Source organism: Spermophilus citellus (genome assembly GCF_964194105.1).
Source record: "Spermophilus citellus genome assembly, chromosome: 14".
Classification (NCBI taxonomy): domain Eukaryota; kingdom Metazoa; phylum Chordata; class Mammalia; order Rodentia; family Sciuridae; genus Spermophilus; species Spermophilus citellus.
The window spans coordinates 105484203-105510844 of record NC_138194.1 but is presented as its reverse complement, the minus strand read 5'-3'; the positions used below and the strand labels follow the sequence as shown (position 1 = coordinate 105510844).

General features: G+C 56.8%; 4 protein-coding genes across 17 annotated transcripts in view; 3 read left to right on the top strand and 1 right to left on the bottom strand.

The window, feature by feature from the left end:
- ARHGAP39 (Rho GTPase activating protein 39) overlaps positions 1-15540 on the top strand; it is an 82222-nt gene extending 66682 nt beyond the window's left edge. For 2 of the 4 annotated variants that reach the window (XM_081266493.1, XM_081266492.1), the window contains 7 exons: positions 1215-1776; positions 8987-9079; positions 12329-12402; positions 13408-13607; positions 14265-14356; positions 14876-15045; positions 15190-15540. In XM_081266493.1, coding sequence (XP_081122619.1) covers positions 1215-1776; positions 8987-9079; positions 12329-12402; positions 13408-13607; positions 14265-14356; positions 14876-15045; positions 15190-15384 — 1386 coding nt within the window. In that variant the 3' untranslated portion in view covers positions 15385-15540. The remainder of the gene's footprint in view (positions 1-1214; positions 1777-8986; positions 9080-12328; positions 12403-13407; positions 13608-14264; positions 14357-14875; positions 15046-15189) is intronic. The other 2 variants (XM_081266495.1, XM_081266494.1) reach the window with 1 other exon arrangement.
- Positions 15541-16117: 577 nt separating this feature from the next.
- LOC308633611 (UPF0598 protein C8orf82) lies at positions 16118-17723 on the top strand (the record flags this gene model as incomplete). The annotated part of the gene is made up of 3 exons (XM_081266511.1): positions 16118-16425; positions 17046-17094; positions 17278-17723. The coding sequence occupies exons 1-3, from the start codon at positions 16264-16266 to the stop codon at positions 17721-17723; spliced, it is 657 nt and encodes a 218-aa protein (XP_081122637.1). The 5' UTR covers positions 16118-16263.
- A 134-nt stretch (positions 17724-17857) lies between these two features.
- LRRC24 (leucine rich repeat containing 24) lies at positions 17858-22472 on the top strand. 2 transcript variants are annotated; one of them, XM_081266505.1, is made up of 5 exons: positions 17858-18039; positions 20020-20212; positions 20376-20654; positions 20793-20961; positions 21460-22472. In XM_081266505.1, the coding sequence occupies exons 2-5, from the start codon at positions 20024-20026 to the stop codon at positions 22380-22382; spliced, it is 1560 nt and encodes a 519-aa protein (XP_081122631.1). In that variant the 5' UTR covers positions 17858-18039; positions 20020-20023; the 3' UTR covers positions 22383-22472. The 2 variants fall into 2 exon arrangements, with proteins under 2 accessions (XP_081122631.1, XP_081122630.1); XM_081266504.1 differs by having other exon boundaries at positions 17971-18039; positions 19955-20212.
- Positions 20540-26619, bottom strand: LRRC14 (leucine rich repeat containing 14). 10 transcript variants are annotated; one of them, XR_014018812.1, is made up of 6 exons: positions 26447-26512; positions 25945-26045; positions 24590-24943; positions 23818-24402; positions 22726-23730; positions 20540-20810 (listed from the first exon to the last, which is right to left on the bottom strand). XR_014018812.1 is itself a non-coding variant. In XM_081266498.1 (6 exons), exons 1-6 carry the CDS (start codon positions 26543-26545, stop codon positions 23163-23165), a joined length of 1560 nt encoding a protein of 519 aa, XP_081122624.1. In that variant the 5' UTR covers positions 26546-26619; the 3' UTR covers positions 22702-23162. The 10 variants fall into 10 exon arrangements, 8 of the variants coding, with proteins under 8 accessions (XP_081122624.1, XP_081122628.1, XP_081122622.1 ...); XR_014018813.1 differs by lacking the exon at positions 20540-20810 and adding an exon at positions 22493-22630; XM_081266498.1 differs by lacking the exon at positions 20540-20810 and having other exon boundaries at positions 22702-23730; positions 23818-24086; positions 24234-24402; positions 26447-26619.
- Positions 26620-26642: the final 23 nt, after the last annotated feature.

The following is a 26642-nucleotide window of genomic DNA, read 5'->3' as shown; positions in this document are numbered from 1 at the left end:
TGCACCTGGCATCCACAAGGCGTGTGTGGCACTGAGCGTGTTCAGAGCCTGGCCTCTGAACGTCCATCACACCACTGGCGGGGAGGGCACCTTTACGGAACACCCCACTAAGGCCACCCACCACCAGGCATAGGGCTTCCTGGGCCTTGGCCACCAGGGAGTTTCAAGCCTTGCCTATAGGACACAGCAGCTGAGGGCAACTGGCAACCAGCTCTGGGACTATTGTACTCCTGGGGAGCTGGGCAGGTGGGGCATCAGCCTTCTTCGGTAGCTCTGGAACTATCTCCAAGCACGTCTCCCTCAGGCAGGAAGAGCTGCTGGTGAGGTAGTGACTGGGTGGTTGCCAGACATCACAGCCAGAGCTGGAGCCCAAGCCCAAGCCCAGCCTGCTGTGTCCTCCCCATACAGTGCCAGAGCACACATCAGTCAGTGCCCTGCAGAGCCCACGAGTACCTCTGTTCAGCAGCAGGTACCTGAGTGTCCACCTGCAGGTCTTCCCTTCTGGAGATCACCAGGCAATTCAGGTTTGATGACTCTAATGTCCTCATTCCCACTTCTAGCTTCTACCTTTCACACTGGTTGACTATAGACACAGGCCAAGCCTGAGGGTGACCTGGCATCTGGTTGAAACCAACCACTAAGCAAACCTTAGTGGGCCCAGGTTCCAAGGAAGTTAAAGTGAAAATCTTAAGGCCTCCTGGACATGTATGGCAGGCCCACCTTTGCCCTGCTGGGGAAGGCCTCTGTGACCCATGGGTAGCCAGCTACCCGGGCCCTCCAGGCTAGTGAGCTCAGAGCCACATCCAGCCAGACTTTCCATCCACTGCTCATAAACTGGTAGGATGACAGGACAGATGGGAGAGGCAACCTTGGGAAATAGTGAGCAGACAGAAAGCTACCTCTAATGGAATGGGCAGGTCAAGAGCAGAGCAGAGGGAGAGACCTGCAGGGGCCAAGCCCACTGGGGTCCTGCAGAGATGGGAGCAGGTCTTGAGAGCCACCCCTGCCTGTCCCTGCCCTCTCTCCCTGGGTACCTGACAGTGCAGCTGTCCTGCTGCCACCCCACCTGGGGTTTTGAAGCTCAGCTTCTTGGCTATGCTAGACTGGCCACGCCACACCTGGCTGGCTCACACCTCTTGGGACTGTGATCCAAGTGGGCCCAGCTGCCCACCCCATCCCTACCCCCGATGGCCCAGCCCATTTGTCCTTCCCAGTCTGAGGACTTAGGAGCCTGTGCCCAGTTTGAGAGCAGCCGGCAGAACCGTAGCGCGATCCCCAGCTCCAGCTGTGTCTTCCCCACCTTCACGCTGCGCAAGCCCTCCTCAGAGACGGACATCGAGAACTGGGCCTCCAAGCACTTCAACAAGCACACCCAGGGCCTCTTTCGACGGAAGGTGTCCATCGCCAACATGCTAGCCTGGAGCAGTGAGTCCATCAAGAAGCCCATGATTGTGACCAACGACCGGCATGTGAAGAAAGAGGCCTGTGAGATCTTCAAGCTGATCCAGATGTACATGGGCGACCGGCGGGCCAAGGCAGACCCACTGCATGTGGCCCTCGAGATTGCCACCAAAGGCTGGAGCATGCAGGGCCTCCGGGATGAGCTCTACATCCAGCTGTGCAGGCAGACCACCGAGAACTTCCGCCTTGAGAGCCTGGCCCGTGGCTGGGAGCTCATGGCCATCTGCCTGGCCTTCTTCCCGCCTACACCCAAGTTCCACTCCTACCTAGAGGGATACATCTACCGGCACATGGACCCTGTCAATGACACCAAAGGTAAGACCCAGCGTGCAGGACCCTTGGCACCCCTAGGGTCTGCTGCAACTGAGGTAAGAGCTGTGGAGAGGGCTCCCAGCCATTCTGGGTGACACCCGCCCAGTCCCCTATCCTCACACCCCACCAGACCTGGCACCACACAGAAGTGGTACTTCTAAGAAGATGCATGTCCCCTAGGAGACCCCAAACCCAGCTTTCGGTGGTTTGTGGGCATCCTCAGGGCACCCTACCTTGGCTCTGAGAAGAGCCCAAGGCAGCCCTGACAGATGAGGGCATATGGCCTGCCCTTTGATGCCTGCCCAGTTTGGCTTCTGTCACCCTGCAGTACGAGGGCAGCTGCGCCGTGAGGCTTAAGCTGTGTGTTCTAGGCAGGGAGGGACATGGTGGCCACAGTGCATCTGCCACAACTCAATCACAGGCTTCCCACACACAAGTCTGTGGAGATCAGCCGGTCTCCAGAGCACTATGAGCTGAGCTGCCCTGCCCTGAGGGCCAGAGGTTCAGGCCAGCACAGGTGTCCACTTGCTGATGGCTGCCAGGTGTCAAATAGAAGGCCCCCAGATGGGATGCACTAGATCTGTGGGGCCCAGGCCATGGTCTTTCAGCTGGGCAGTCCCCATGTGATAAACTAGTGGCTGGCCTAAGCCCTGGGATGTACAGAGTGGGCATGGGGCAAGGATACAGGCAGTCTCAGCTGTAACAGGCTGTGTCCCACATGATGCTCGTGAGCATCTGTAGGACACAGCCATAGCATTGACGGCCAGACATGCATACTTGTGTTCAGGAACACGTACATGTGCACATGCACCCCTGCCAGGGCGGACATGTTAGATCTTCTGGGTTGTCCAGCCTCTGCCTAGGTGGAAACTGTGCTCCCTTCTAGGCCTTGCCCCCAGCTCAGGCATGGGAAAGGCAGCTCTCAGGCTGCCGTTGGGGCCCTCAGTGTGCATGCAAACTTGGGGGGGGGAGTGGTTCTGGAGAAGGCATGTCAGGCACAGGAACCACCAGCTCCTCAGACACTTGCAAACAGTTTTGGAAAACATGCAATTCCTGCCCATGTGTGTACCTGCAACACGCATTGCAGCAGATACAGACTGACCTGGGGCCTGGACTGCACTGGCGCCTCAGGGACCCCATTCCTTGATCTTCTTGGACCTCTCTAGGCACTGGTACAGTCCTGGGGCTTCCTGGGTCACCACCTTGCCTTCTTGTGAAAGGGCCTTGACATGCACCTTGACATGGGAGCTGCAGGAATGTGTCTGCACTGCTCAGGACAGCACTGGGCCCACAGACCCAAGAGCCTGCTGAGTGAAAACCATATGAGTGGGCAGTAGTTGGCAAGCAGTCAGAGGCCTGGGCCTCCTTGCTCTGCCTGGGCCGGCTGACCAGCAAGTATGTGGCTGGGCCATCCCGCCATCCAGGGCTTCCCAGAAGAGTTTGTGCTTTAGGCCCCATGGAGGAGCCCCCAGGATCTCCCTCATACAAAGGTATGCATACTTTTCTCCTAGAGTCGCACACCCACAGGGCCCTGTCTTGCACGTCAGAGGGAAGCAGGCTCAACTTTGAGGCTCCTATGTAAGGCCCATAAGGTCTCAGAGGACCATGTGGGCTACAGGGGGATGGGCTCTGTGTGGTTCTGCTAGCATTCAAACTGCCCTCACAGCCAAAACCCCATCTCTAGTACTGGGGACCCCAACCTAGATTTGCCTGTCCAAGGTTGTACTCCACCCTGAGCCCAGAGAAGAGACCTCTACACACGAGGTGGCCGCCCCTTCTTCAATAAGCCTCATGTTCACTCCAGACAGCTCACGCTCCCTGGGAGATGCCAGTTTTCATGTGTAAGAAATATTGGTCAAAAATGTGGTACTGCTGGGTGTGGTGGTGACACCTATAATTCCAGCTACTTAGGTGGCTGAGGCAGGAGAATCACAAGTTCAAAGCCAGACTCAATAACTTACTGAGACCCTGTCCCAAAATAAAATATAAAAAGGTTGAAATTGTAGCTCAGTGTAGTAGTGTGTCCCTGGGTTCTATCGTAGTACTGAGAATAAAAATAAAGAAAGAACATGGGTCCTGGCTGCCTTATCAGCCCAGAAAGATGTAGACCATGCTCTGGAAGACCAACCAGTTGACCACATAGCACCTAGAAGAATGAGACCACAGCAGGTGACCCATGATGAGGGAAGAGTTCGGCTTGGCTCCTGGACCTGGCACTGGTCCTGGCCCTGGCCCCGAACCACTTGCCTTGGCCTCAGGAACCTTGATCAACTTGTTTATCAGCATTTGTGTGACCTCCACTCTGTGATCACCACCCCAGGACCAAGGAACTATGAGGTAACCCGCAGTAAACCTGTGTCGGGCACTAGGAGGTTCTCCTGGCTGTCCTCAGGAGCCCCTCAGTTAGACTAACCCAAATGGGGAGGGTGCTTGGCCCTGGATCAGGAAGCTGCAGGAGCCAGGTGTGTGGAACACACCTGTGTCCCAGCAACCTGGGAAGCTGAGGCAGGAGGAAGGGCTAGGCATGTAGCTCAGTGGTAAAACACCCCTGATTCAATTTCCAGTACCCCGCCCCTCATAAAAAAAAATAAATAAGAAAAAGAAATTGTGGGAGAAGTCCTGCAAATGCTATGGGAGACTGAAGCCCGGAGGGATTCTACCACTGCTGAAGCTTGTGCTCTCAGTGAGACTTCTGGCAAAGCACAACAGGGAGTTAGCAAAAGGGCGGAGATGATAAAGATGGTAGTAGAAACCAACACAAGGGAACACAGAACAGTGGCTGATGAAACAAAAAACTGATTCTTGGGTAAATCTACAGCCAAACTGACAAGGACAAAATGAGAGAAGAAATGAATCACCAAAACCAAGAGAGAGAGGTCCTGCCACTGCAGGCCCTGCAGGTGCTGAAGGGATAGCAATCAGGTATAGTGAACCTTTTGCTAAGGAATTCAAAATGGACAGACTCCTCAGGTGACCCAGGCTGCTAGAGGTCACTCAAAAAGAAACAGGAAAGTTATATGTCCAGTAAGGAGATTGCATTTGTACCTAAATATCCAGGCCTAAATGGCTTCACTGGTGAATTCTACTAAACACTTTATTGTTTGTGCAGCAATTCTGTGGAATGTCTCCCAGAAAAATGAAGTGGAGGGCTGGGGTTGTGGCTCAGAGGTACAGCACTCACCTAGCATGTGTGAGGCACTGGGTTCCATCTTCAGCACCACATAAAAAAGATATCGTGTCCACCTATAACTAAAACATAAATATTTTTTAAAAAAATGAAGTAGAGAGAATGTTTCCTGATTCACTCATGCTAAAATTAGAGAAGAACATTATAAGAAAGAATCCCTCATGAACAAGGAAACAAAAATTCTTAGCAATATTTTAGCAGGTTGAGTACAACAGTATATAAAGGAGGTAATATATCTTGACCAAGTGAAGTTTATCCTAGGAATCGAGGAACGAAAGATAGATTTAGCCAGGGGTAGTGGCATACACTGTCATCTCAGTGACTCAGGAGAATCTCACATTCAAGGTCAGTCTCAGCAATTTAGCAAGGCTCTGTCTCAAAATAAAAAAGAACTGGGAATATATAGAGATCAGTGGTAGAGCACCTCTGGGTTCAAGGTTCAAGCCCCAGTATGGGGGGAGGGGAGCAATCAATGGAAAATGGAAACCATTTTAACAAAGTAAAAAAGAGTATACCATCTCTTAAAATCCAACATTCCATTCTTGATAAAAACTGAACAAACTAAGAATAGAAGATAATCTCTTCACCCTGATTAAAGGCGTCTATTAAAAACCTACATGGGCCAGGGTGTGTGGCTCAGTGACGGAGTTCTTGCCTAGCATGAGAGAGGCCCTGGCTCCATCCTCAGCAACTCAAAACCAAAAAACAACTATAGTACCCAAAGGGATTTAAAGAAGGTTTCAGACACACTTGCAGGTGTTCACAGCAGCACTGTTCACGGCAGCCAGTAGGTGGAAGTGGTCCAGGGTCCACCCACTGAGGAATGGTGAGCACATGTGGCAGAGCCATGCAGAGGACATCATTCACCCAAAGAAGAATGACACTCGATAGGTGCTGCAGCATGAGTGGATAAGAGCCAGACCCACAGCGGCAAACCTGGTATGCTACCACTTACCTATAACTAGAACAGGCAAACTGATACAGAAAGCAAGGTCAGGCAGAGTGAGAGGAGAGAAAGATTGCTTAATAGGTATTGAGATTTAGCTTTGGAAGATGAAAGGGTTTTGGAGATTTGATGACAGTTGCATAGCATTGTGAAAGTAGTTAATGCCACTGAATGGTACTTAAAAAATGGTTCAGTGGCCAAACTTATGTTTATATTTTATCACAGTTTAAAAACACACACATACACACACACACACACACACACACACACACCTCATACTTACTAGCCAAAGACTGAATGCTTTCCCCTAACAAGAGGAGCAGGGCTCAGACCTTCAGTTATACCCGCTGTGCACAGCATCACACTGGAAGTCGAAGCTGGATCTCAATCATGATAAGAGATAAAAGTCACACACGTTGGAGAGGAGGTTTTATGCAGTGTTTTTTATTCACAGACAGTATGATCTGCAGAATACTACTGGAATAGTATTCTATATACTGAATTTATTACAAGATACAGGACCAATACATTAAGAATTTATCAATTTGTATATACTAGCAACAAGCTATAGGAAACTGATATTTTAAAAATACCATTTACAGTAGCATTGACAAGTATGATATACTGAGAGAACTCTAACAAAAGATGTATAAGACCTCTATGCTGAAAAGTATAAAACATTACTGAAAGAACTAAATGTGAAGCATACCATGTTTATGGATCTGAAACTCAGTGTTGTTAAGATGTCATTTCCATCCAAATTGATCTATAGATTCAATCCTAATCAAAGTTTAATTTTTGATTTTTTTAATTTTAGAAAGTGACATGCTGAACTGGGTGCAGTGGTTCATAACTATCACCCCAGCTGCTTGAGAGGCTGAGGCAGGAGGATTGAAAGTTTGAGCCCAGCTTGAGCAACTTAGCAAGACCCTGTGGGGATGTAGCTTAGTGATAAAGCAACCCTGGATTCAATCCTTGGTGCAACAATAACAACAAAAAGACTGATTCTAAAGTTCATGGGAAATGTAAAGGGCCTAAAATAGCCAAAGCCCCTTTGATGAAGAACAGCCAGCCTATGAGAGCCACACTTGCTGGCTTGGTACAGCTGCAGTGGTCAGGAGAGGGCAGCATTGGCATCAAGGTGGGCAAGGGTCTTAGAGCAGAACAGAGGTCCCCAAAGTACACCTATGTGAGAACCGGGCAGTTTCCTCAGGTGCAGGACAACTAACTCAGTGAAGAAAGGGCAGGCTTTCCCTAGTGGTGCTGGGATACCTGCACATCTAAATGCAACCAAGACAGAGTTCAACTATGCTTTATACTGTCTGCAAAAAATAACTCAATGAATCATAAACCAAAATATAAAACCTAAAAGTAAGCTGAGCATGGTGTCACACACCCATGACCCCAACAACTCAGGAGGCTGAGACCTGAGAACTGCATGTTTAAAGCCAGCTTTAACAATTTAGTGAGACTCTAACTCAAAATAAAGTAAAAAGGGCCAGGAATGTAGCTCAGTGGCAGAGCGCTTGCTTAGCATGAGTGAGACCCTGGGTTCAATCCCCAATACTGCAAAAAAATTGTTAAAATTTTTTAAATAAATAAAACCTAAAATAAAAAAAACTTCTAACATAGGAGAAAAATCTGTGGTTTTCTGCATTAAGCAAATATTTTAATACCAAAAGCACTATCTATAAAAGAAAAACAATGATAAAATTGAACTTTCTTAAGATTAAATCCACCAGGTGCGATGGCACATACCTGTAGTCTCAATAGCTCAGGAGGTTAAGCCAGGAGGATCATTGGTTCAAGGCCAGCCTCAGCAATTTAGTCAGACCTTGTCTCAAAATTTAAAAAAAATATATATATATATACACACACACACACACACACATATACATACATACAAGGGCTAGGGGTGTAGCTCAGTGGTAGAGCACCCTTGGGTCCAATCTGCAGGGGAGGAGGAATCCTCCAAGACACAATTAAGACAATGAGGGGTTGGAAGTATAGCTCAGTGACGGACTGTGTGAGGCTCTGGGTGGTGGTCTGAGGTATTAGTATGAACTCAGGTTTACCTTAATATAGACACAGATGGATACATCTGTGGATGGATACAAAGATGGATACAAAAATTCTTACAGGGCTGTATACACACAGGATTAGAAGACACCTGTGTGTCCTTGCTGTCAGTAGAGGGGACCTAGCATCCGGACACCCTCACCTAATACCTAGATGATGGTTTTTCTAAATGCCAGTTTCCATGAAGAGGAACTGTAGTTCCTTGGGTGACTGATTTTAGGCTGGTGCAGGGAATCTACAAGATGTAGTATTGCTGGTAAAAAAAAAAAAAAAAAAAAAAGTTGAGCAGAGCAATAATGGGGGCTGTCAAAGGGACACAGAAACCAACTGAAAGAGCTGCAGTGGCAAAGCTGGAACAGGTGAGCAGCAAAATTGTCACGAGGATTATAATTCAAAGTTGAGAATAAATGTCCAGTCCCTGTGAGAGACTTCCCTCCAGAGAGCACGTCGTGAAAGGGCAAGAGTATCTTCACAGTGCAGAAACCTGACAGAAGTGACCTTGGCTGATGACTAGGATCCCTCGGGACAGCATAAACTGTTGTGCAGCTCCCCTGGGACAACCCCAGCCCCTCCTCCCCTAGCAGCAGCACCCGAGTGGCCACTTGCCTATTTCTGTTGGTTTCTTGGCTGGTGGGCAGGATGGGCTGAGCATCTCCTCCAGCTCAGGAGCCAGAGCAGCCCCAGGCTTGCTGTCAGCAGAAGGCCGAGTGGTTGGGCCACCTCATTGCTGCCCACTCCCTTCCCTCCACTTCCTGCCTACCTCTGGTATGGAGAGAGCCAGTCTTCTGATCCCACAATGCCAAAAGGGCCCTGCACCTCATGCATCCCCGTGTGTGCATATGCCTGCACATGGCACCCACCCGCAGACACACTCGGTCCCCAGCTAGACGGGGACAGCCCCCAACAGGCCCAGGGGCCTCCTTGCCACCAAGTGCGGGAACCACATGGGCATTGGTTCCTGGCTTGAATCTGTGGTCCTCATGGTTCTGTTTGCTCCCCAGTGACACAGCACATAAGAGAGCTCCTGGAAAGGAACACTAAGAAGAAGTCCAAATTGAGAAAGAAACCCAAGCCTTATGTTGAAGAGCCGGATGGTAGGGCTCCTGCAGCCCCGGGCACTGCCTCTGCACAGCTCTGCTCTCCAGCCTCGGCCGCCTGGCCTTCTCTTCTCTAACCGCTTCTGGGCTCGGGGAGGGACACTAACCTCAGGCTTGGACCTCCTCAGTGTTCTGGAGGCCCAGGGTGGCTGACAGGATCCTGGAGAGGCCAGGCCTGCCCTGTACCTCCCTTGGTGGTACCCAGAACAATTCCAAATTTGTTTGCTGGGTTATTGGTGGGCAGGGGGCATGAGGAATAGCCAGCAAGGCCTGGAGGCGCCCCCAGGTGAGTGAGTGTGCCTGAGCCAGGTAAGGCTCACAGGAAGGAGAACAGGGGAACTCTGTGGCAATGCTTTCCCAGCCCTGTCCTCCAGCCCAGGATCCCCCTGGGGCCAGAGAGTAGAGCCTGGTGTCCAGAAGTCATCAGGGAATCTCCCCTCTTCCGTGATGAGCCCTAGCACAGTCCCCCAAGCTCTGGAGTCTCCCTGCCCTCTCCCTGGGCCCTGGCTCAGGACCCAGGCTGCCCAGTCTGTCCAGAAATAAGAATAGTTCCTGCTAACATGGCAGGTCAGCCACTTCAGGGCCTCCAAGACCCACCACCCCCACCACAAGTTGTGCAGAACTGCCTTCACCAAGTGTGGCTCACACTTGTCTGTCTGGAACCCTGCCTCCTGCACTTTGCTTCTCTCCCCTTCTGAAAAGCCCGCTCTGACTGCACACTGCTTCAGGGACACATGTGGTCGGGAGCTTTCTGCAGGTGAGGCCTATATAGAGTGAACCCTAGGGCAAGCAGGAAGCTTCAGGGGCTTGAAGGGGCCCTTGTGGGCAAGGCCAGGATGGCATCTGCAGAGCAGGGGACTTGTTCCAGGACAGCTACAGTTCAGGGTTAGATTCCAGGCCATGGGCATCCAGCTACTCATCTGGGACAGCAGTGGAAGGATCTCTGAGCTCCTGCCTGAGCCAGCCACTGGTGGCCTGGGAACTGGACAGATGTCAGTTGACCAAGAGTTGACCAAGAGAATCTTGTTGCTGCAGGTGGCAGGGCAGGAAGCAGGTGCCTCAGGACCAGGGTGCAGATCTGATGAGGACACTGCAGCCTGAGCTGTGTCAGGTACAGAGAAGGGAGCAAGCCCACCCCTGGCCACAGCTATGGCCTTTGAGAGTTTATGATCTGGACCCCTGGTGTAGCAGCACGGACACTGCTTCTGTCTACTCTCTGTGGGCAGCTGTGTCTCCACCTACTAAATTGGGCTAACCTGCATCCAGATAGATGGAGGTGCTGGCTGAGGTCCGAGTAGGGCTAGTGGGTCAAGCAAGGCCAGATCAGGGGCCTAGAAGCAGAGCATCTTACACAAGTGAGGATCTTCCTAGGCTGGCCGTGGGCACTGCCCATTATATCCTGGTGCTTCAGAGAGAGTGGAAGTCACTCCAGGACCTGGTCCAGGAACCACAGCTGTGGTGCATGCAGCTCTCTTCTAAGCCCTGGTACCACCACCTCCGCTTAGCCCTTCACAGGCACCTGTGAGTTTGTGCTGCCCCAGTCCTTCCTCCAAGAAAAGGGCAGGAGCAGCAGTGCACGCCTGTAATCCCAGCAACTCGGGAGCCTGAGGCAGGAGGATCCCAAGTTCAAAGCCAGCCTCAGCAACTTAGGAAGGCCTTGAGCAACTTAGTGAGACCCTATGTCAAAAAATTAAGGCTGGGGGTGAGGGGTTGGGGATGTGGCTCTGTGGTTAAGTGCCCCCTGGGTTTAACCCCTGACACCAAGAAACTGAGGCTCAGAGATCATCAGCTGAGAGGTAGTGGCCCCAGGACGCCATCCTGGTTCAAGCAATCACAGGCTCTAAGGTCTGGGTGTTTGCTTTAGGGACAGGAAGCAGCCCTGCCACTACCCTCAGACCTCTCCTGCCCAGTGAGCAGGTATCCTCATGCTGGGCTGAACCAGGGCCTGGAAGCTTCTCTACCTGCTGCTTTCTGCAAAGCTTCTAGGCTCTGAACATTGTGGGTAAGGCCTGAGTCCCATCTGCTTAAGCACTGTCTGTTCATTCCCACAAAATGAGGGGCCCTCAGAATGGCCTGTGGTAGAAGGATCCAGGCACTGGATCAATACCTGCTGGGGGGCCTGGAGAAGGTTGTCCAGGTTGTCTGTGAGAAACCTTTTGTCTTCTTGATTTAAAAGGAATTTCCTTTCACAGACACACACCAGGAGAGAGCCATTTTAGGATAACTAGAAACAAAATGATGTTCTCATGAATTAAGACATTTGTGTTAAAATGTTTTCTGAACTGAGTCTCTAAGGACCCCTGTGTTTAAAAGAAAGCAAAGGTTGTGAAGGCCTGGGTCTAGAGGCCTCCCTTACACCCTGAGAGGCAACAGGTGTCGGGAGGGGCAGCACCTTCGAGAGCAGGGTCCCATGCCCAGAAGCACATGGTTCAGGCTGCCTGCCTGTCCCCCGCTGCAGGCATCTTCTCTCCCTGCCTCCCCACCCCTTTCCTGCTTAGGCCAGGAGGGGTAGCACACATCCTAGGTCCCAGGGGAGGCATTACTGTCTCCTTTCCTTTCTCTCACTTGCACTGTCTTGGTCTTTCTGCCTGCCATCTCCTGACCCTACAGGACTCGCAGCTAGAACCTCTGCTTCAGGGAGGCTGAGTTACAGAAGGCCCTTCCCTGGAGGCCTGGTCCTGCCACTGCCCTGCCCTCTCATGGGGTAGAGCATGCTGACACCTGCTCCACATTCCCCCTCACACTGTGGCCTAGGACCAGGGCCTGGCTTCCCTTTACCCTCACTCCTACCCCATCTCCAGGCAGCCTCAGACCGGTGAGGGCTCCTGGCTAAAGACCAGGGCTGCAGGAGAGCTCTACCTGCTCTCCGCACAGCGTGGCGTCTTATCCAGGCACTCCTTCCCAGGGCCAGGGAGGGTAGGGGAGGTCTGGAGGCCTTGGGGCTCAGATTTTGCTCTATCCTGCCTGTGTTTTCATACAGGGAAGCAGCTTGATCCCCAACCTGGCCTTCCTGTTCTGGGTGGGCTGGCAGAGGGGATCCCTCAGCCTGGCACATGGACGTGGGGAAAGCCTCTCCACTTGGGGCTCCACTCTAAAGGACATTACCTAAGAGTGGGGGCTGCTGTACTAGTCCAGGGTGGGTGGGAGCATAGCCAAGCCATCTGTCCTCCAGGGCCCCCACAGGCGCTGCTCTCTCTCAGTCCCTGCACATCCACCCCAGGCTGACCAGAACCCATTCTTTTCCAGGGGTGGCGATAAGCACCTACGCCAAGTATTGCTACCACAAGCTGCAGAAGGCAGCCCTGACAGGGGCCAAGAAGGTACAAGCATGCTGGGAGGAGTATCCCAGCCAAAGTTTGGTGGGGAGGTGTGAGGCTCAGGGGAGCACTGAGTGGCAGAGAGGGTGCTGCCAGGGTGCACCTACGCACCTGGCTGAAAAGGCTTCAGGGCCCTCCTCCTGGATCATGCCCCCTTTCCCCTCGGGGGGCTCCTCTCCATGCCTGGACCCCCAATTCAGAAGTGGTGCAGGCAAACTGGTGTGTCCTGCACAGGGCCGCATTAAGGGGCCTTTTCGCATGAGTGAGCCAGCTGCCTGGCTGTGCCCAGCCTGCCCTCGTGCATGGGAGGGACAGCAAGGGAACAGTATCCTGGGTGCACCAACCCAAGAAACCAGCTGGTGTGGTGAGATACAGGAGTCAGGTACAGCCATGGCAGGCCACGAGACCACCCTCTGGAGGGGTCCCTCCCTCAGCCTGGCAGGTTCAGGCTGCAGTGTGGGCCTGGAAGAGACCCTTTGCATCCTCTGGGAGCCTAAGCCCCTCCCTGCAAAGCCTCTCTGACTCCAAAGAACATTGAGGCCCCAGTTACAGCACACAGCTGGACTTTGTTTTCTGGCTCTGTCCCTCCTCCCACCCTTGTCCAGGAAGTCTCTTGAGCCCCCTGTGCCTGTCCCAGACCCTGGCCCCTTCCCTACTTCCTATTCCTCATATATGTTGCTCCAGCCATTCTGGCCTATCTCACCAGAGGACTCACCCTGCCAGTTGGGCTTCCAGAACCATCACAGATCAATAGACCTGGCCCCCACTCTGGTCCACCCTGATAGCTCAAACTGGCCCATCCACCTTCCTGCATGGCCAGGGGGCCCATTGAAGCTTTGGGTGCTGTGGGTGGCCCAGCAAGAGGCCCCCTTGGTGAATTGGTGGCTAGGGTTCTGTGACTGTCCCTGGCTTTGGTTAGGGAAGAGAAGATCCTTGGGGCGGGGGAGGGGGGTTAGCAGGAGAAAGGCTGGGCCAGACCAGGACAGAAGAGCCTGGCTGTCTTCACAGGGGCTAAAGAAGCCCAACGTGGAGGAGATCCGGCACGCCAAGAATGCTGTGTTCAGCCCATCCATGTTTGGCAGTGCACTGCAGGAGGTCATGAGCATGCAGAAGGAACGTTACCCAGACCGGCAGCTGCCCTGGGTACAGACGAGGCTCTCCGAGGAGGTGCTGGCACTCAACGGTGACCAGACGGAGGGCATCTTCAGGTGCCTTGTCAACCCTGGTCCCTGGATGTGGGAGACACAGGCTTGTGTCCACAGTGCATCTCTGGAGGCCCATCAGGCCTGCATCCATGCCCCTGCCTCAGAGCAGATGGAAGGGTGGGCCACCTTGCGGAAGCTGATCCCAAGGGACATGTGGCCAAGAGAGGAAGGTCAGGGCCCATCCTTAGGAGGCAGGTCTGCTGGTTCATCCTCAGTCTGGCAGCACAATGACCAGAGATTTTTGCTTCTGCAGAAATGGCCACCAGGGGTCCAGAGGGTGCTTGGCCTAAGCTGTGAGCCCCAGAGGGGAGATCAGTTAGGCATCAGAGTATTGCAGCAGCTCGGCTTATCATCCCCACCTGTGAACAGGGATGCATAGCCCCTGTCCTGACTCACCTCTCAAGAGCAGGGCTGCCCAAGCCCCAGAAGGAAAAGTCTCCCCAATCTGGGACACAGGTGTGCAAGCTTGGGCCTTAACAGCCTGCAGAGGGTCCAGGAAGGGACAGTCTGGGAGACCCCACACCCCCGACCCAAGCATAAGGGGCAGAAGCCCAAAAGAGAGCCATGAGGCTTTGTCACAGCACCCTCCCCCTTGAGAAAAGGCCTTGAGGACTGTTCCAATCTGGCCCTCCAGCCTGAGACCTGCCCTGTGCTCTGCAGGGTGCCTGGAGACATTGATGAGGTAAACGCCCTGAAGCTCCAGGTGGATCAATGGAAGGTGCCCACAGGCCTGGAGGACCCCCATGTCCCAGGTAAGTCCCTGAACCACTCAACACCAGAGCATGCACTGCCTAGAGGATCGATGGCCATTCAGACCAAAGCCTCTGTCTACTCACTCCTCCTGTCACCCACAGCTTCTTTCCCTGCTGTATCTCATGAACTTCCTTCCGCACCTCTGGGGCCGGCCCGTCATAGTCCGGTATATCCCGCACTGGGGGAGAGGCTGGACTGTGCCACTCCTCCATCCACAGATACTGAGTCAGATTGGCAGGACCATAGGTTTTATTCAAAGCCAGCTTTGAAGGAAGATCTAAGAAACTTTTGTTTCAAATTTCCATCTTGGGAAAACTGAACGGCCAGAATACCTTTTATAAGGGGATATATACATGGAGATTGATTTAGCCTGTGATGCAGCAGCGCCAGTGGCCGCAGATCTGGGCAGGGAACCTTTTCCAGAAAGCCCTTTACCTACGTTCCCTGATGCGGTCGGAGCCGGCTGCTAGGCCCATGCATTCCCAGAGCAGGCCCACCTGATCCGCCCTCGCCCACAGCGTCGCTGCTGAAGCTGTGGTACCGGGAACTGGAGGAGCCCCTGATCCCGCACGAGTTCTACGAGCAGTGCATCGCTCACTATGAGAGCCCCGAGGCCGCCGTGGCCGTGGTGCACGCGCTGCCCCGCATCAATCGCATGGTGCTGTGCTACCTCATCCGCTTCCTTCAGGTACCCGCGTCCTGCCCCGCCCACGTCCCCGCGCCCCCTGCCTGCGCCCCGGCCCTCTGGTCCACCCACCACGCCCCCCGCCCCCTGCCTGCGCCCCGGGCCTCTGGTCCACCCGCCACGCCCTCCGCTCCGCCCCTCCCGCAGGTGTTCGTGCAGCCTGCCAACGTGGCCATCACCAAGATGGACGTCAGCAACCTGGCCATGGTGATGGCGCCCAACTGCCTGCGCTGCCAGTCGGATGACCCGCGCGTCATCTTCGAGAACACACGCAAGGAGATGTCCTTCCTGCGCGTGCTCATCCAGCACCTGGACACCAGCTTCATGGAAGGCGTGCTATAGCACGCGGGCACCTCGGACAGCGGGCTGCGCGGCGCACGCGGGAGCGGCCCCCCCCCCCCCCCGGGGCAGCATGCCAGGCCCCGCCGGCCCCGAGAAGTGCCTTCTGTTCCCCGGAGCCGAGCGACACTGCCCTCCCGGCCGGCCGCAGCACACGCCGCGCGGCCTCTCCGCTCCAGAGCCCCGGCTGCCCACCGGCAGGCCGCGGTTCTCCTGCGCGGGGAGGGCCCCGAACCAAAGTCCTCGCGGCGGGCAGGGCCGGGCAGGCACTCTTGGGGCGGGGGGGAGAGTATTTTTTTCGTGGTGTACCTACGAGTCCAGATTCCATCCCGCACCCCGCCCTCTTGTGCATAGAGATATAAATAGAGCGACAGACGTCGGGACTAAATTTGCTAAGGACATAGTTCTAACCAGATGCTATTTATCTCTGAGCCGTCCTCACCGCCCTCGTGCAGAGCACTCGCACCCTCCTTCCTTACCCGCAGCTCCGGACCCAACCCCGCGCCGCGCGGCGGCTGGGCCGGACTCGCCTGCGATCCCGTTATGGAATCGGTTCCAACTGTTGTCAAACTTAATTTCTCCCGGTTTTTATATATATATTTTTTAGAGTTGAGTTTTTATTTATTATTAAAACAAAACAGCCAGCCCTGCCGAGCCGGCCCCTGAGCGGGCCACAGACGTACTCTGACACGTGGACCGAGGGACAGCTTTTCGTGTGAATAAAGTTCGTGTGGACACTCGCGCGCCGCTTCGGGTTCCTTCCGTCGCTGCGGGTCGCGGGGCGGGGCCGGAACCCGAGGCGCGAGGCCACGGCGCCGGCGGACGCCTGTTCGCGTGGCACCGTCCCCCGCCTGACCTGCCGGCCGCTGCAAGAGCGGTAGGATGTGGCGGACTCGCGGGGCGCTAAGCGCTTCGGCCCTAGCCTTGGCGCGGTCGCGGGGAGCCCGGGCCTGCAGCGGAGACGGGGGCGTCTCCTACACGCAGGGCCAGAGCCCGGAGCCCCGGACGCGCGAGTATTTCTACTACGTGGATCATCAGGGTCAGGTGTGTGGGGAGCGAGGCCGAGCACCAGGAAGGGGAAGGGCCTCTGTGGGGGCGGGACAGCAGCTGGCGTCCCGGTGCGTACTGACGAGGAGTCCCCGTAGGCCAAGGGAAAGGGGGGAACCTGGAGGGTGCGTGAGCCCCACTCTGCAGAGCCCAGACAATCAGCGGGAAAAACCCGGAGCGCGCGGGCGGCGTGGGCCTGGTGCACTCTGCCCCGGCCTTCGAGCTCAGCGCCTGCTTCGAGTACAGGCCTGGTGCTCCCGCGCTGCCCTCGCACGTGCGCTGGGAAGGCCGTCGCCTCGCCCTCACAGTGGAGCTGGCCCCGCTGCTGCTGGCGACTCCACCGTCCTGAGCCCGCGGGCGGTTCGGGAGGTCGAGTGCCCGCGTGGGGAGGCTCGGCCTGCTTTGTAATCAAGGAAAAGCCACGGAAAGTGCAAGGAAGCATTACTTGGGTTGCGGGTAGATGTCGGAAAGGCAGCAGGCCCGGGGTTTACCTTCAACGCGCCGCCCTGCACCGCGTGTGCACAGGGAACAGCCAGACAGTGAACACAGGCCTGGGGTCGACCTCCCCGCACACACTCACGGGGTCTCATTCACTGGCCTCGGCCTGTCCTCTGCAGCTCTTCCTGGATGATTCCAAAATGAAGAACTTCATCACCTGCTTCAAAGGTACTGCTGCACCCCTTCCTTCGCCCTTCCGGACAGCCGAGGACAGGCCCTGCCCCCGGCCCCGACCCAGGGCTGACCCGCACCAGGTGCCCTGCTGTCGCAGTGAGGCCAGCGCCGGCCTTGGGTGTGGTCCGGGGTGAGGCGCCTGCCGAGGTGAGCAGCCGCACTCTCTGCTCCCCCCAGACCTGCAGTTCCTGGTCACCTTCTTCTCTCGCCTGAAACCCAACCGCAGCGGGCGCTACGAGGCCGCCTTCCCCTTCCTCTCACTGTGCGGCAGAGAGCGCAACTTCCTGCGCTGTGAGGACCGGCCCGTGGTCTTCACGCACCTGCTGGCCACGGGCCGCGGGCCCTCGCGCCTCTCCTACTGCGGAGGGGGTGAGGCCCTGGCAGTGCCCTTCGAGCCGGCGCGCTTGCTGCCCCTGGCGGCCAACGGGCGCCTCTACCACCCGGCGCCAGAGCGTGCGGGCGGCGTGGGCCTGGTGCGCTCTGCCCTGGCCTTCGAGCTCAGCGCCTGCTTCGAGTACGGGCCAGGCGCGCCCGCGCTGCCCACGCATGTGCGCTGGGAGGGCCGTCGCCTCGCCCTCACAATGGAGCTGGCCCCGCTGCTGCTGGCGACTCCGCTGTCCTGAGCCGCGGACAGTTCGGGAGTTCCCGCCGATCCTGCGCTCCGCCGGCCGCGTGCGCGTGCGCGTGCGTGCAGTGCGCCGGGGCTCCGCCTGCTGGCGCTGTCCGAGGTGCTGCTGCCCGTCCTAGGGCTCGGCGCCGCCCCTTGCTCCGCTCCTCGCTCCCCTTCCGGGCATCTTCTGGATTGGCCCGCGTTCCCGACGTCAGGCCCGGGCGGCGGGCGCAGGAGGCGTGGGGCTCCGGTGCGCGTGCGCGCCCCTCCTCTACTGGAGCCAGGCCGCCGCAGGCTCGGCGGGGAGCCGCTAGCCGCCGGAGCGTCAGGTGAGGGGGGGCCCCGACCCAAGGTCACCGGGCTTAGGGGCGGGATCGGGGACCTCCCGGCACGCACCTAGAAGGGTGTGTAACCCGGCACGGGGGAGGGCACGCGGATACCACGCCCTCCACGATCGCAGGCCTGCACCTACCTGCGCGAGAGGGCGAAAGGGGACTTCGTGCAGGATCCCAGCGCCGGTCGCAAGGACCACCCGGAGATCCTGGCTCGAGTATGCCTGAGAGGACACCGGGTGCCCCCAGCCCCCTGCTAAACCGGATTAGGGTTTGTCCGCTGGTAAAAGGACTTCTGGGCTCTCATCCGGGTCCCTCATCCCTGTCCGGGCAGTCTTTCCACACCAATGTGCATTTAGCGGGTCCTCCAGAGCTGCAGCGCCGAGCCAAGGAAGAAACCAAGGCTTTATTGCTGGAGGCTGGGTGGGTGGGTGGGTGAGTCCTGGAGTTGGAGGGTGCCCCTTGGTGCTCAGGGAGACTAATGCCATGGGCCCAAAGAATACGCGCCCCCCCCCCAGTCCCATTTCTTGGGGGCTCACACACACCCTGAGACCCCTGGCAACCGCCTCTGCCTTTTCCATTAAAACTTTATTGCTGTGCTTACTCATATGTCCTGATTATAAATAATCGTGTGAGTTACAGTTTAGGGCAGAATTTAAACAAACACTGAAGCCATTTGGCACCTTTCATCATGACTCACAGAGACAGGGACACCTGGGTAACAGTATACCCTGGGTTTTGCCTTCCTTAGCTCCAGAGGAGCTGGTTTCTCAGTCACGCCCATACCTTTAAAACTGGGTTCTTGTGTTTGGAACTAGACCCCAGCTTTCCCATCCCTGAGGCCACAGGTAAATGCACATAAACCCCTGCAAACCGCATGCTTCTTCCTATTCTCTCTGGCCCACTTAGAAAACCACACCTGAAACCCAGTTGGTGTGGTTGGAGTAGCTCAGTGGTGGAGTATGTGCTTAGCATGTGAGACCCTGGGGTCAATCCCCCACACACACACACAAAGAAGAAACACAAAAGCTTTATTGGTGACCTAAGGCCCCTCTCTCACACCCAATCTTTCCCAGGACTCCACCTACCCCAAAGATAGGGGCTTTCTTTCTGGAGCCAGCCTAGGGAGCCCCAGCCCATAGCTCCTGAATTAACTTTCCTACTGTTTGCCTCATCCTCAATTCTCTACAAGTTACTTGAGGAAAAGCCCCAGCTCTGTCATCTGGCTCCCCCTCTGTCCAGGTCTCCTTTCAAGTCATGATGTATGAACCACCAGGTGGAGCCAGAGCATACCTGCTTCCAGTGTTAATTCTGGAGTTTGAAGTCTTGTCCTAGGGGCACCTAAGGAACTCGGCTTTGGATTGAGCCTTAGGTTTGTGCCAATCCTGAGAGTGAAGACAAGAGGACATGCCTGCCCAGGGCCCATTCCCCACTTCTGGTCTATGCTTGGGTAATTAGGTTCCGGATTTTGCTGCCGAGTAGTCCTGGGTCCCAGCTCAGGAGCCACGGGGCTGAGTCAACAGGGTCAGAGGGAGCTTGAACCAGCTGTGCTATGCATGAGCAGAGGGCCCTCAGGACAGGCAAGGGAAGGGGTCTGAGAATGGGTTGCCCTCCCCATATGGCCACATCCTGGGGACACAGGACACCAAGAATTCTCAACTTGAACCTCCTGCCCTCAGTCTCGGTGTTTTTGTCAAGGAAGGAAACTAGAAATTTTATTCATCAGTTTCTTTATTGGGAGGGGGGTTGCAGACAGGGTAGCTAGGCAGGTGCTCTGCCACTGACTTACAATCCCCAGCACACGAACTGACTTAAAACTTTGTGAAAGTTAGACACAGGTTGTGTGGGCCTCCACTCGTGCTCTTGGGCTGGCTCTATAATGTTAGCAGTGGCCTGCCAACCTGTGTTTCAGGAGGTGCATCCATCCCATCTGGGGCCAACCCTGGGGAGGCTCACAGTCCCAGGCCATTTCTCTAGGGAAATGGCCCCGGGGGCTCCTGTGCTGCTGCTGCTGCTGCTGCTGCTGGGGCTGCTGCTGCTGCCGCCACTGCCAGGGCTCCCGCCTCGCGCCGCGGGCTGCCCCGCCGCCTGCCGCTGCTACAGCGCCACGGTTGAGTGCGGCGCCCTGCGGCTGCGCGTCGTCCCACTGGGAATCCCCCCAGGGACGCAGGTGGGCACCATGTGGGGCCACCGGGCCTCGGGTTGGAGCAGGCTGCGAGTGCCCATGGGATGGAGGGAGCCTTGTGTGAGCATCCGGGTGGGGTCGGTGGGGCGCCCCAATGGAGCGAGAGACTCCTGCAGTGGGGTAAGATTCGCCCTCCCCCGGCCCGCAGACGCTGTTCCTGCAGGACAACAACATCGCGCGCTTGGAGCCAGGCGCCCTGGCGCCACTTGCCGCCCTTCGCCATCTCTACCTGCACAACAACAGCCTGCATGCTCTGGAGTCTGGCGCTTTCCGCGCGCAACCGCGCCTGCTGGAGCTGGCCCTCACAGGCAACAAGCTACGTGGCTTGCGGGGAGGGGCTTTTGCGGGCCTAGCCCAGCTGCGTGTACTCTACCTGGCTGGCAACCAGCTGGCGCGGCTGCTGGATTTCACCTTCTTGCACCTGCCGGTGAGAGGCCAAAAGCGCGGGATCTTCTTGTCCTGGCAGTCATCCAGCGCGCTGTACTAGTTGTTAGGGGAGAAAAGTCAACCTAGTCTATAGCTCCCCTGGGCCCTTTTTCCTGATGATCTGCTGTCCCTACTCCAGCGACTGCAGGAGCTGCACCTGCAAGAAAACAGCATTGAGCTGCTGGAGGACCAGGCCCTGGCAGGGCTCTCCTCCCTGGCCCTGCTTGACCTCAGCAGGAATCAACTGGGCACCATCAGCCGTGAGGCCCTGCAGCCCTTGGCCAGCCTGCAAGTCCTGCGCCTCACAGGTAACTCCTCAGGCAAGCGTCTCTAACTGGGCTCAGTGGCATCAGTAGGGACCAGTAGGTGTGGAGGGGGTCCCTATGATAAACCATTGGGCAGCATTTTGGAGGGCCACACCACCACCCTGCAGTTCTGGTAAAGGGCAGCTGGGAACTGAAGTTCTGATAGATACATAACTTAGGCACCTGCCTAAGACAGAAAAGGTAGCCAATCCAGAATGACTTAACAGAATTGAGGTTCTTTCACATTTTGAGGCCAGGAAAGGGCAGGTACGTGAAAGAGCTGACCAGGATTGGGGGTGTTTCCAGGAGAGGGCATCTGTTTTAAAGTTTCGGTGTTGCTGGAATATCTGTGTGGGCATCATTGAACTAAAGTGGAGTGAAAGGCCTTCCTCATTCCCAGCAACCGGGATTCAGAGAAGAAACTCCACTAGGGTGGCTATAGGAGGTGGGGTGTGGGCTTCTGCCGGGGCCAGCAGAACCTCAACTGTGTTCTGCCTACAGAGAACCCATGGCGCTGTGATTGCGCCCTCCACTGGTTGGGCGCTTGGATCAAGGAGGGGGGTCAGCGACTGTTCAGCACCAGAGACAAGAAGATCACGTGTGCAGAGCCACCGCGTCTGGCACTGCAGAGTCTGCTGGAGGTGTCGGGCAGTAGCCTCATCTGCATTCCTCCCTCTGTGCACGTGGAGCCGCTGGAACTCACAGCCAACCTAGGGGAGGACCTGCGGGTGGCCTGCCAAGCCTCTGGCTACCCGCAGCCCCTGGTGACCTGGAGGAAGGTGCCTCAGCCTCGTGAGGGCCGTCCGCAGGCGCAGGCCCAGCTGGAAGGCGGAGCGCCAGGCCTGGGTGGCCAGGCCGCCCCGGACACCGGCAGCGGGATGCTCTTCCTCACCAACATCACCCTGGCGCACGCGGGAAAGTACGAGTGCGAGGCCGCCAACGCCGGAGGCGCCGCGAGCGTGCCCTTCCGCCTCCTGGTTAATGCGTCCCGGCAGCCGCCACCGGCCCCGCCGCCACGCCCCCCAGGCCGCGCCCCGAGGCACGAGGCGGGCAGTATGGCGTTTCGAGCGTTAGGCCTGGCCACGCAGACCGCCATCGCGGCGGCCATCGCGCTACTAGCGCTCACGGCGCTGCTGCTGGCCGCCATGATCTGCCGGCGGCGGCGGCGGCGGCGGAGGAAAAAGGCGAGCGCGCAGCCAGGAGAGGGCGCGCTGTTCGTCAACGACTACTCGGACGGACCCTGCACCTTCGCGCAGCTGGAGGAGCTGCGCGACGAGCGCGGCCACGAGATGTTTGTCCTCGACCGCTCTAAGCCCCTATTCGCCGAGGGACCGCCAGAAGCGCCTACCGAGGGCAGACCGCCAGAAGGGCCGCCCCCCTCACTCCGCCACCCGCCGCGCGTCGCTTACGAAATCCACTGCTGAGCCGGCGGCGCGCGCCGATGACGCGAGCGCCGTTCATTGGCCCGCGTGGCGCAGCGCATGCTCATCAGTAAAGCTGGAAGCTGCATTGGAGCACCCAGCTGTGGGGCGCCTGGAGACAGAGCCGTGAAGGGCCATGACCTGGAAGGTCCACGATGCCCGGGGATGGCCCTGGCCTGCAGTACTGGTGGGGTTACGTGGCCAGAGGGAGGGGCAGCAGGCCAGATGCTAGTTGATTCCCAGTAGCCATGCTGGGGATATAACAGAGGTGGGGAAGACACACTGGCCAGTTGGAATAGAATAAACAGGCAAAGATTCAAACTCCAGACACACTGCACGTTTGTACCTTGACACCACTCTCCAGCCCCATAGCTGGCTGGCGGGGTGGCTCTGGCGCCAGGGCAGGGAACACCGTACAGGCCAAAGACTGCATCAGGGCCTAGGCCTCGCCCCACCTTCAGCCCCACAATGCTGCACTCTTGGTAAGAAGATGCAAAGGGCCCGGAAGTGTCCCTTGGATAACAGCCGGGATCCCAGGTACAGCCACAGAGAACCAAGTGCAGCTATACTGAGCAGGGTAGTGCAGGCCTGAAATCCAGCATGGGGCCCACAGTCAGCCAGCCATTAGGGAGCAGGTGCAGGGCACTGCAGAAAGCATGGGATGCTTAAAGTATGCCCAGGAGCAAGGCAGACTCTGCAGGAAACCTGAGACCGGTCTTTGTTGTCAGGCCTCCAGCAGAGTCCCAGCAAAAGCTCTTCGCCGTCTCATCCAAAGCCAGGAGGTCACAGGCTGAAATAGTCTGCAGCTAGTCGCCCATAGATATCTGTGGTCCAGAGCACATGGGCACGGCCTGAGGCCAGCAACAGCTGGTGCAACTCAGCTTCTACACGGGCAAACTTCTCCTCATTGATGGAGGCTTCCAGAAGGACAGATGCAGGTGGAGGCCAGGGCAGGCCCTCATAGCAATCCACGGGGAAGGGGTGCACCACGGTGCGCAGCTCAGCCTGCACCGCTGAGTCCCGCAGCAGCTCCTTGAGGCCAGCCATGGATAGCGGGTTGCCATAGAGGCCAAGGTAGCGGAGACTGGCACAGCGGGTCAAGGTGGGCAGTGTAGCTACTAGCTGGGCATCAGCAAGCTGGCACTCAGTCAGCTCAAGATGCAGCAGTGTGGCTGCTGCTGCCTGCAACAAACCCTGGAAGGGCACTAGCTGACTTCCTGACAGATCATTACCACTCAGGTCCAGCTTCTTTAGGTGAGCAGCATGGGAACTCCTTGCCAGGAAGCGCAGGTCCTCAGGCAGCAGAGCACAGAAGGCCAGCTCCAAGCTCTCCAAGGGGCTCTGCAGGGTACTGTGGGGACACAGGGGTCACAGACAAGTAGGCCCAGGGAGTGTCCCCATGGAGGGAAAGGGTAGAGCATTGATGGGGCCCACTCACCTGAGCAGCTGGTCCAGCCTGCCTGAAAGGAGAGAAGAGCCCATGCTGAGCTCCCGAAGACAGGTGAAGCGGCCCATCTGGGCCAGGAAGTAGCGGAAGTTGTCCTCACCATCTACAGAGGGCTGCCTTGAGTCCCCATGCACATAGTGTAGTCGCAGGCTGGCCAGGTGCTGGAAGCGAGCCACATGAGGGATGATGACAGACAGGCCACGCAGGCCCAGATTGTTGAAGCGGAGGTCCACTCGGCGCAGGCAGCCTGCGTCCAGAAGCTGCAACAGGGCCACAGTGTTGCGCATGGGCAGGTCCTCAGCCCGGAGGTCCCGGCAGCACAGCCGCAGAGGGCTGCCCACGCTGCTTCGGAGAGCCTCACGCAGGAATGAATAGGAGGCCCGGTTCACCCGAAGGTCCACACGAACCTCCACAGGGATAGGGGCTGGTCCAGGTTCAGCAGTCCTGCTCTGTTGCTGGGCAATGCATGTGCGGGCCACAGCTGCTGTGCAGTCCCACATGCTCATAGTACCAGGGTCCTGCTCCACACCATCATCCAAGAGACCAGTCATGTCCAGCACCCGCAGTGTGTGCTTCCTAGAAGTAGGGATGGCCTGAGATGGGATGAGAGAGCAGGGCCTACAACCCCTCCCAGCCACTTTGGGACAAGAACAACAGTCTGCTGCCACACAGAGCTCTTGGAACTTTGCACCCCAACCCATGCTCTCCTCAGGGAACCCTCTTTGTAACTCCAGGCCTGAAGTCCCCACAGGTAAGTCCATACCTACAGAGGGAATGTGTGCCAGCTTCAGCTTCTGGGGTGTGGAACCGAGCAGTCAGCCCCAGGATTACAGCTTGCACGCTCTCAGAGCTGGGTCGCTCCTGCAGCAATGCCCGGCTACAGTGAGCACATTCCTGCAACAACTGCTGGAAGCTGAGCAGTGGGAAAGGCCATGTGTGCACCAGCTCACGCAGTACCACAGTCTTCTTGTCCATGAAGGCCACCTTGAATAGCAGGGGAAAGAGCTCTCGGGGCAGCAGAGGCAGGGCCTGGCAGGCAGCTGGCTGGCACTGGAGCACCTGCCGAGTGCTCAGGAACACAAGTGTGTGCATGGCGCTGGGCCGTGCAGGCAGCCACCTGCAGGAGAGGAGCTTCAGTGAAGAAAACCCTAGAATACCGCTAGGTCATATCCACTCTATACACCAGTGGTGAGAAAGCCCAGTATGGTGCACAACTGGAGCAGACAGTGGAGAACAGTGACACAGAGAAGTACCCACTTAGGTACCTGGCACTGGCTGGGCAGAGTGGACCAGGAACAAGGCCACACCCCAGGCCCCAACCTCCAGAAGCAAAAGGCTTTGTTAGGAAAACAAAGCATCGTAGTACATGAATGGTGTGTCACCACTGAGTTTACTTGTGCTTCTACAGATGGTTACTGCTCTGCAGAGGCCCCATTGGCTCCAAATCACAAAGCTGTTTCAGAAATCCTTCCTCAAAAGTAAAATAGAACCCAGGCCCCTCCCTGTAGCCCGTTGTCAGCCTGCAGCAGATGGAGTTCTCCCAGGGGGGCCTGCAGCCCCCTCACAGCTCCCTCCCTCATCTTCCTCACAGATGTATTTGAGGGCTGCTCTCAGATTCCACAAAACACAGACACAGCTTAATAACATCAGGGCTTAAAAGATTAAAACCTGGGAAACAGGAGTTAAAATGACATGGCCTGGGACCAAGGCCCTCAACGTTAGCCCAAGGGATAATTACTGTTTTCTGGGATGTCACCAGGGATGGAAACCCCCGAGAAAAAGCAAGTCTCACCTTCTGTGACCCTTGCCACCTGTCTAAGCATCTCTCTTCTTCCCTGAGGAATCAACGTGGAGAGAAACCAAGGATTCAAAAAGGCCCAAGCCTGAGCTTGCTCAAATGAGGCACAAACAGCACACAAGCTGAGAAGATGCATGCAAAAGACCCGAGGTTGCAGAATATCTGCGACACAAGGGCTCGGCCCTGCTTCCTGTGGGCCAGCCACCTTACCCTGAACCCCCTCCTACAGTTAGGAAAGCTAAGGCCTAGGCCTTGACCAAGGTCACAGCCCAGGAAAGGGACAGAGAGGATTCCAGCCACAGGGCCTTGAGCTTACTGACCTCTCGAGGCCAAGCCCTTCAGGAGCCACTTCTGGGAAACCCCGTTTGCCCACCCTCGGCTTGGCGCTCCCGTGCACAAATCTCGCGAGGACGATGCATACCTCGGTGACAAGACAGACGGAATGAGCACCTGTCGCAAAAGGAAACGAAGGCAGCCGACCTGGCTGCCTGGAGAAGAGTCTCTACGCGATGCCCCCGTTCGTCCGGCGCTGGAACAAGCGCAAAAGGCCCCTGTCGGGCTCCTACAGAACCTCAACCTGACGACCCTCCGCCGCCCGAGCAGGTCTGTTCCCCCAGGCCTGGCGAGTCCCAGGCGACCCCAAGGCCGTTCTCACGGCGTGGGGGTCTCCCAGGCTGTTCCCGCCCCCAGCGGCACCGCCCAGGCTCACAAGCGCCAGCCCTCGCCTCCCCGGCACGAGCGCCCGGCGCTACGTCCCTTTGTCCAGTCAGTCCTGTCGACGCGCCGCATCACTTCGGCCCAAGCCCGGCGGCCCGCGCTCACCGGCCCCAGAGCCACCACCACAGTCTCCAACCCCACCTCGGCCGTCCACCGGCCCCGCCCAGCTCCGCGGCGCGCGGCGATGACGTAGACACAACCCATTGGTCGACCCTACAGGGCCCGGCGGATTGGTCATCCGTCCCAGCGGCCCCGCCCCAGCCCTGCCGCGCAGCCCCATTGGCTGGTAGACCGACGTCGC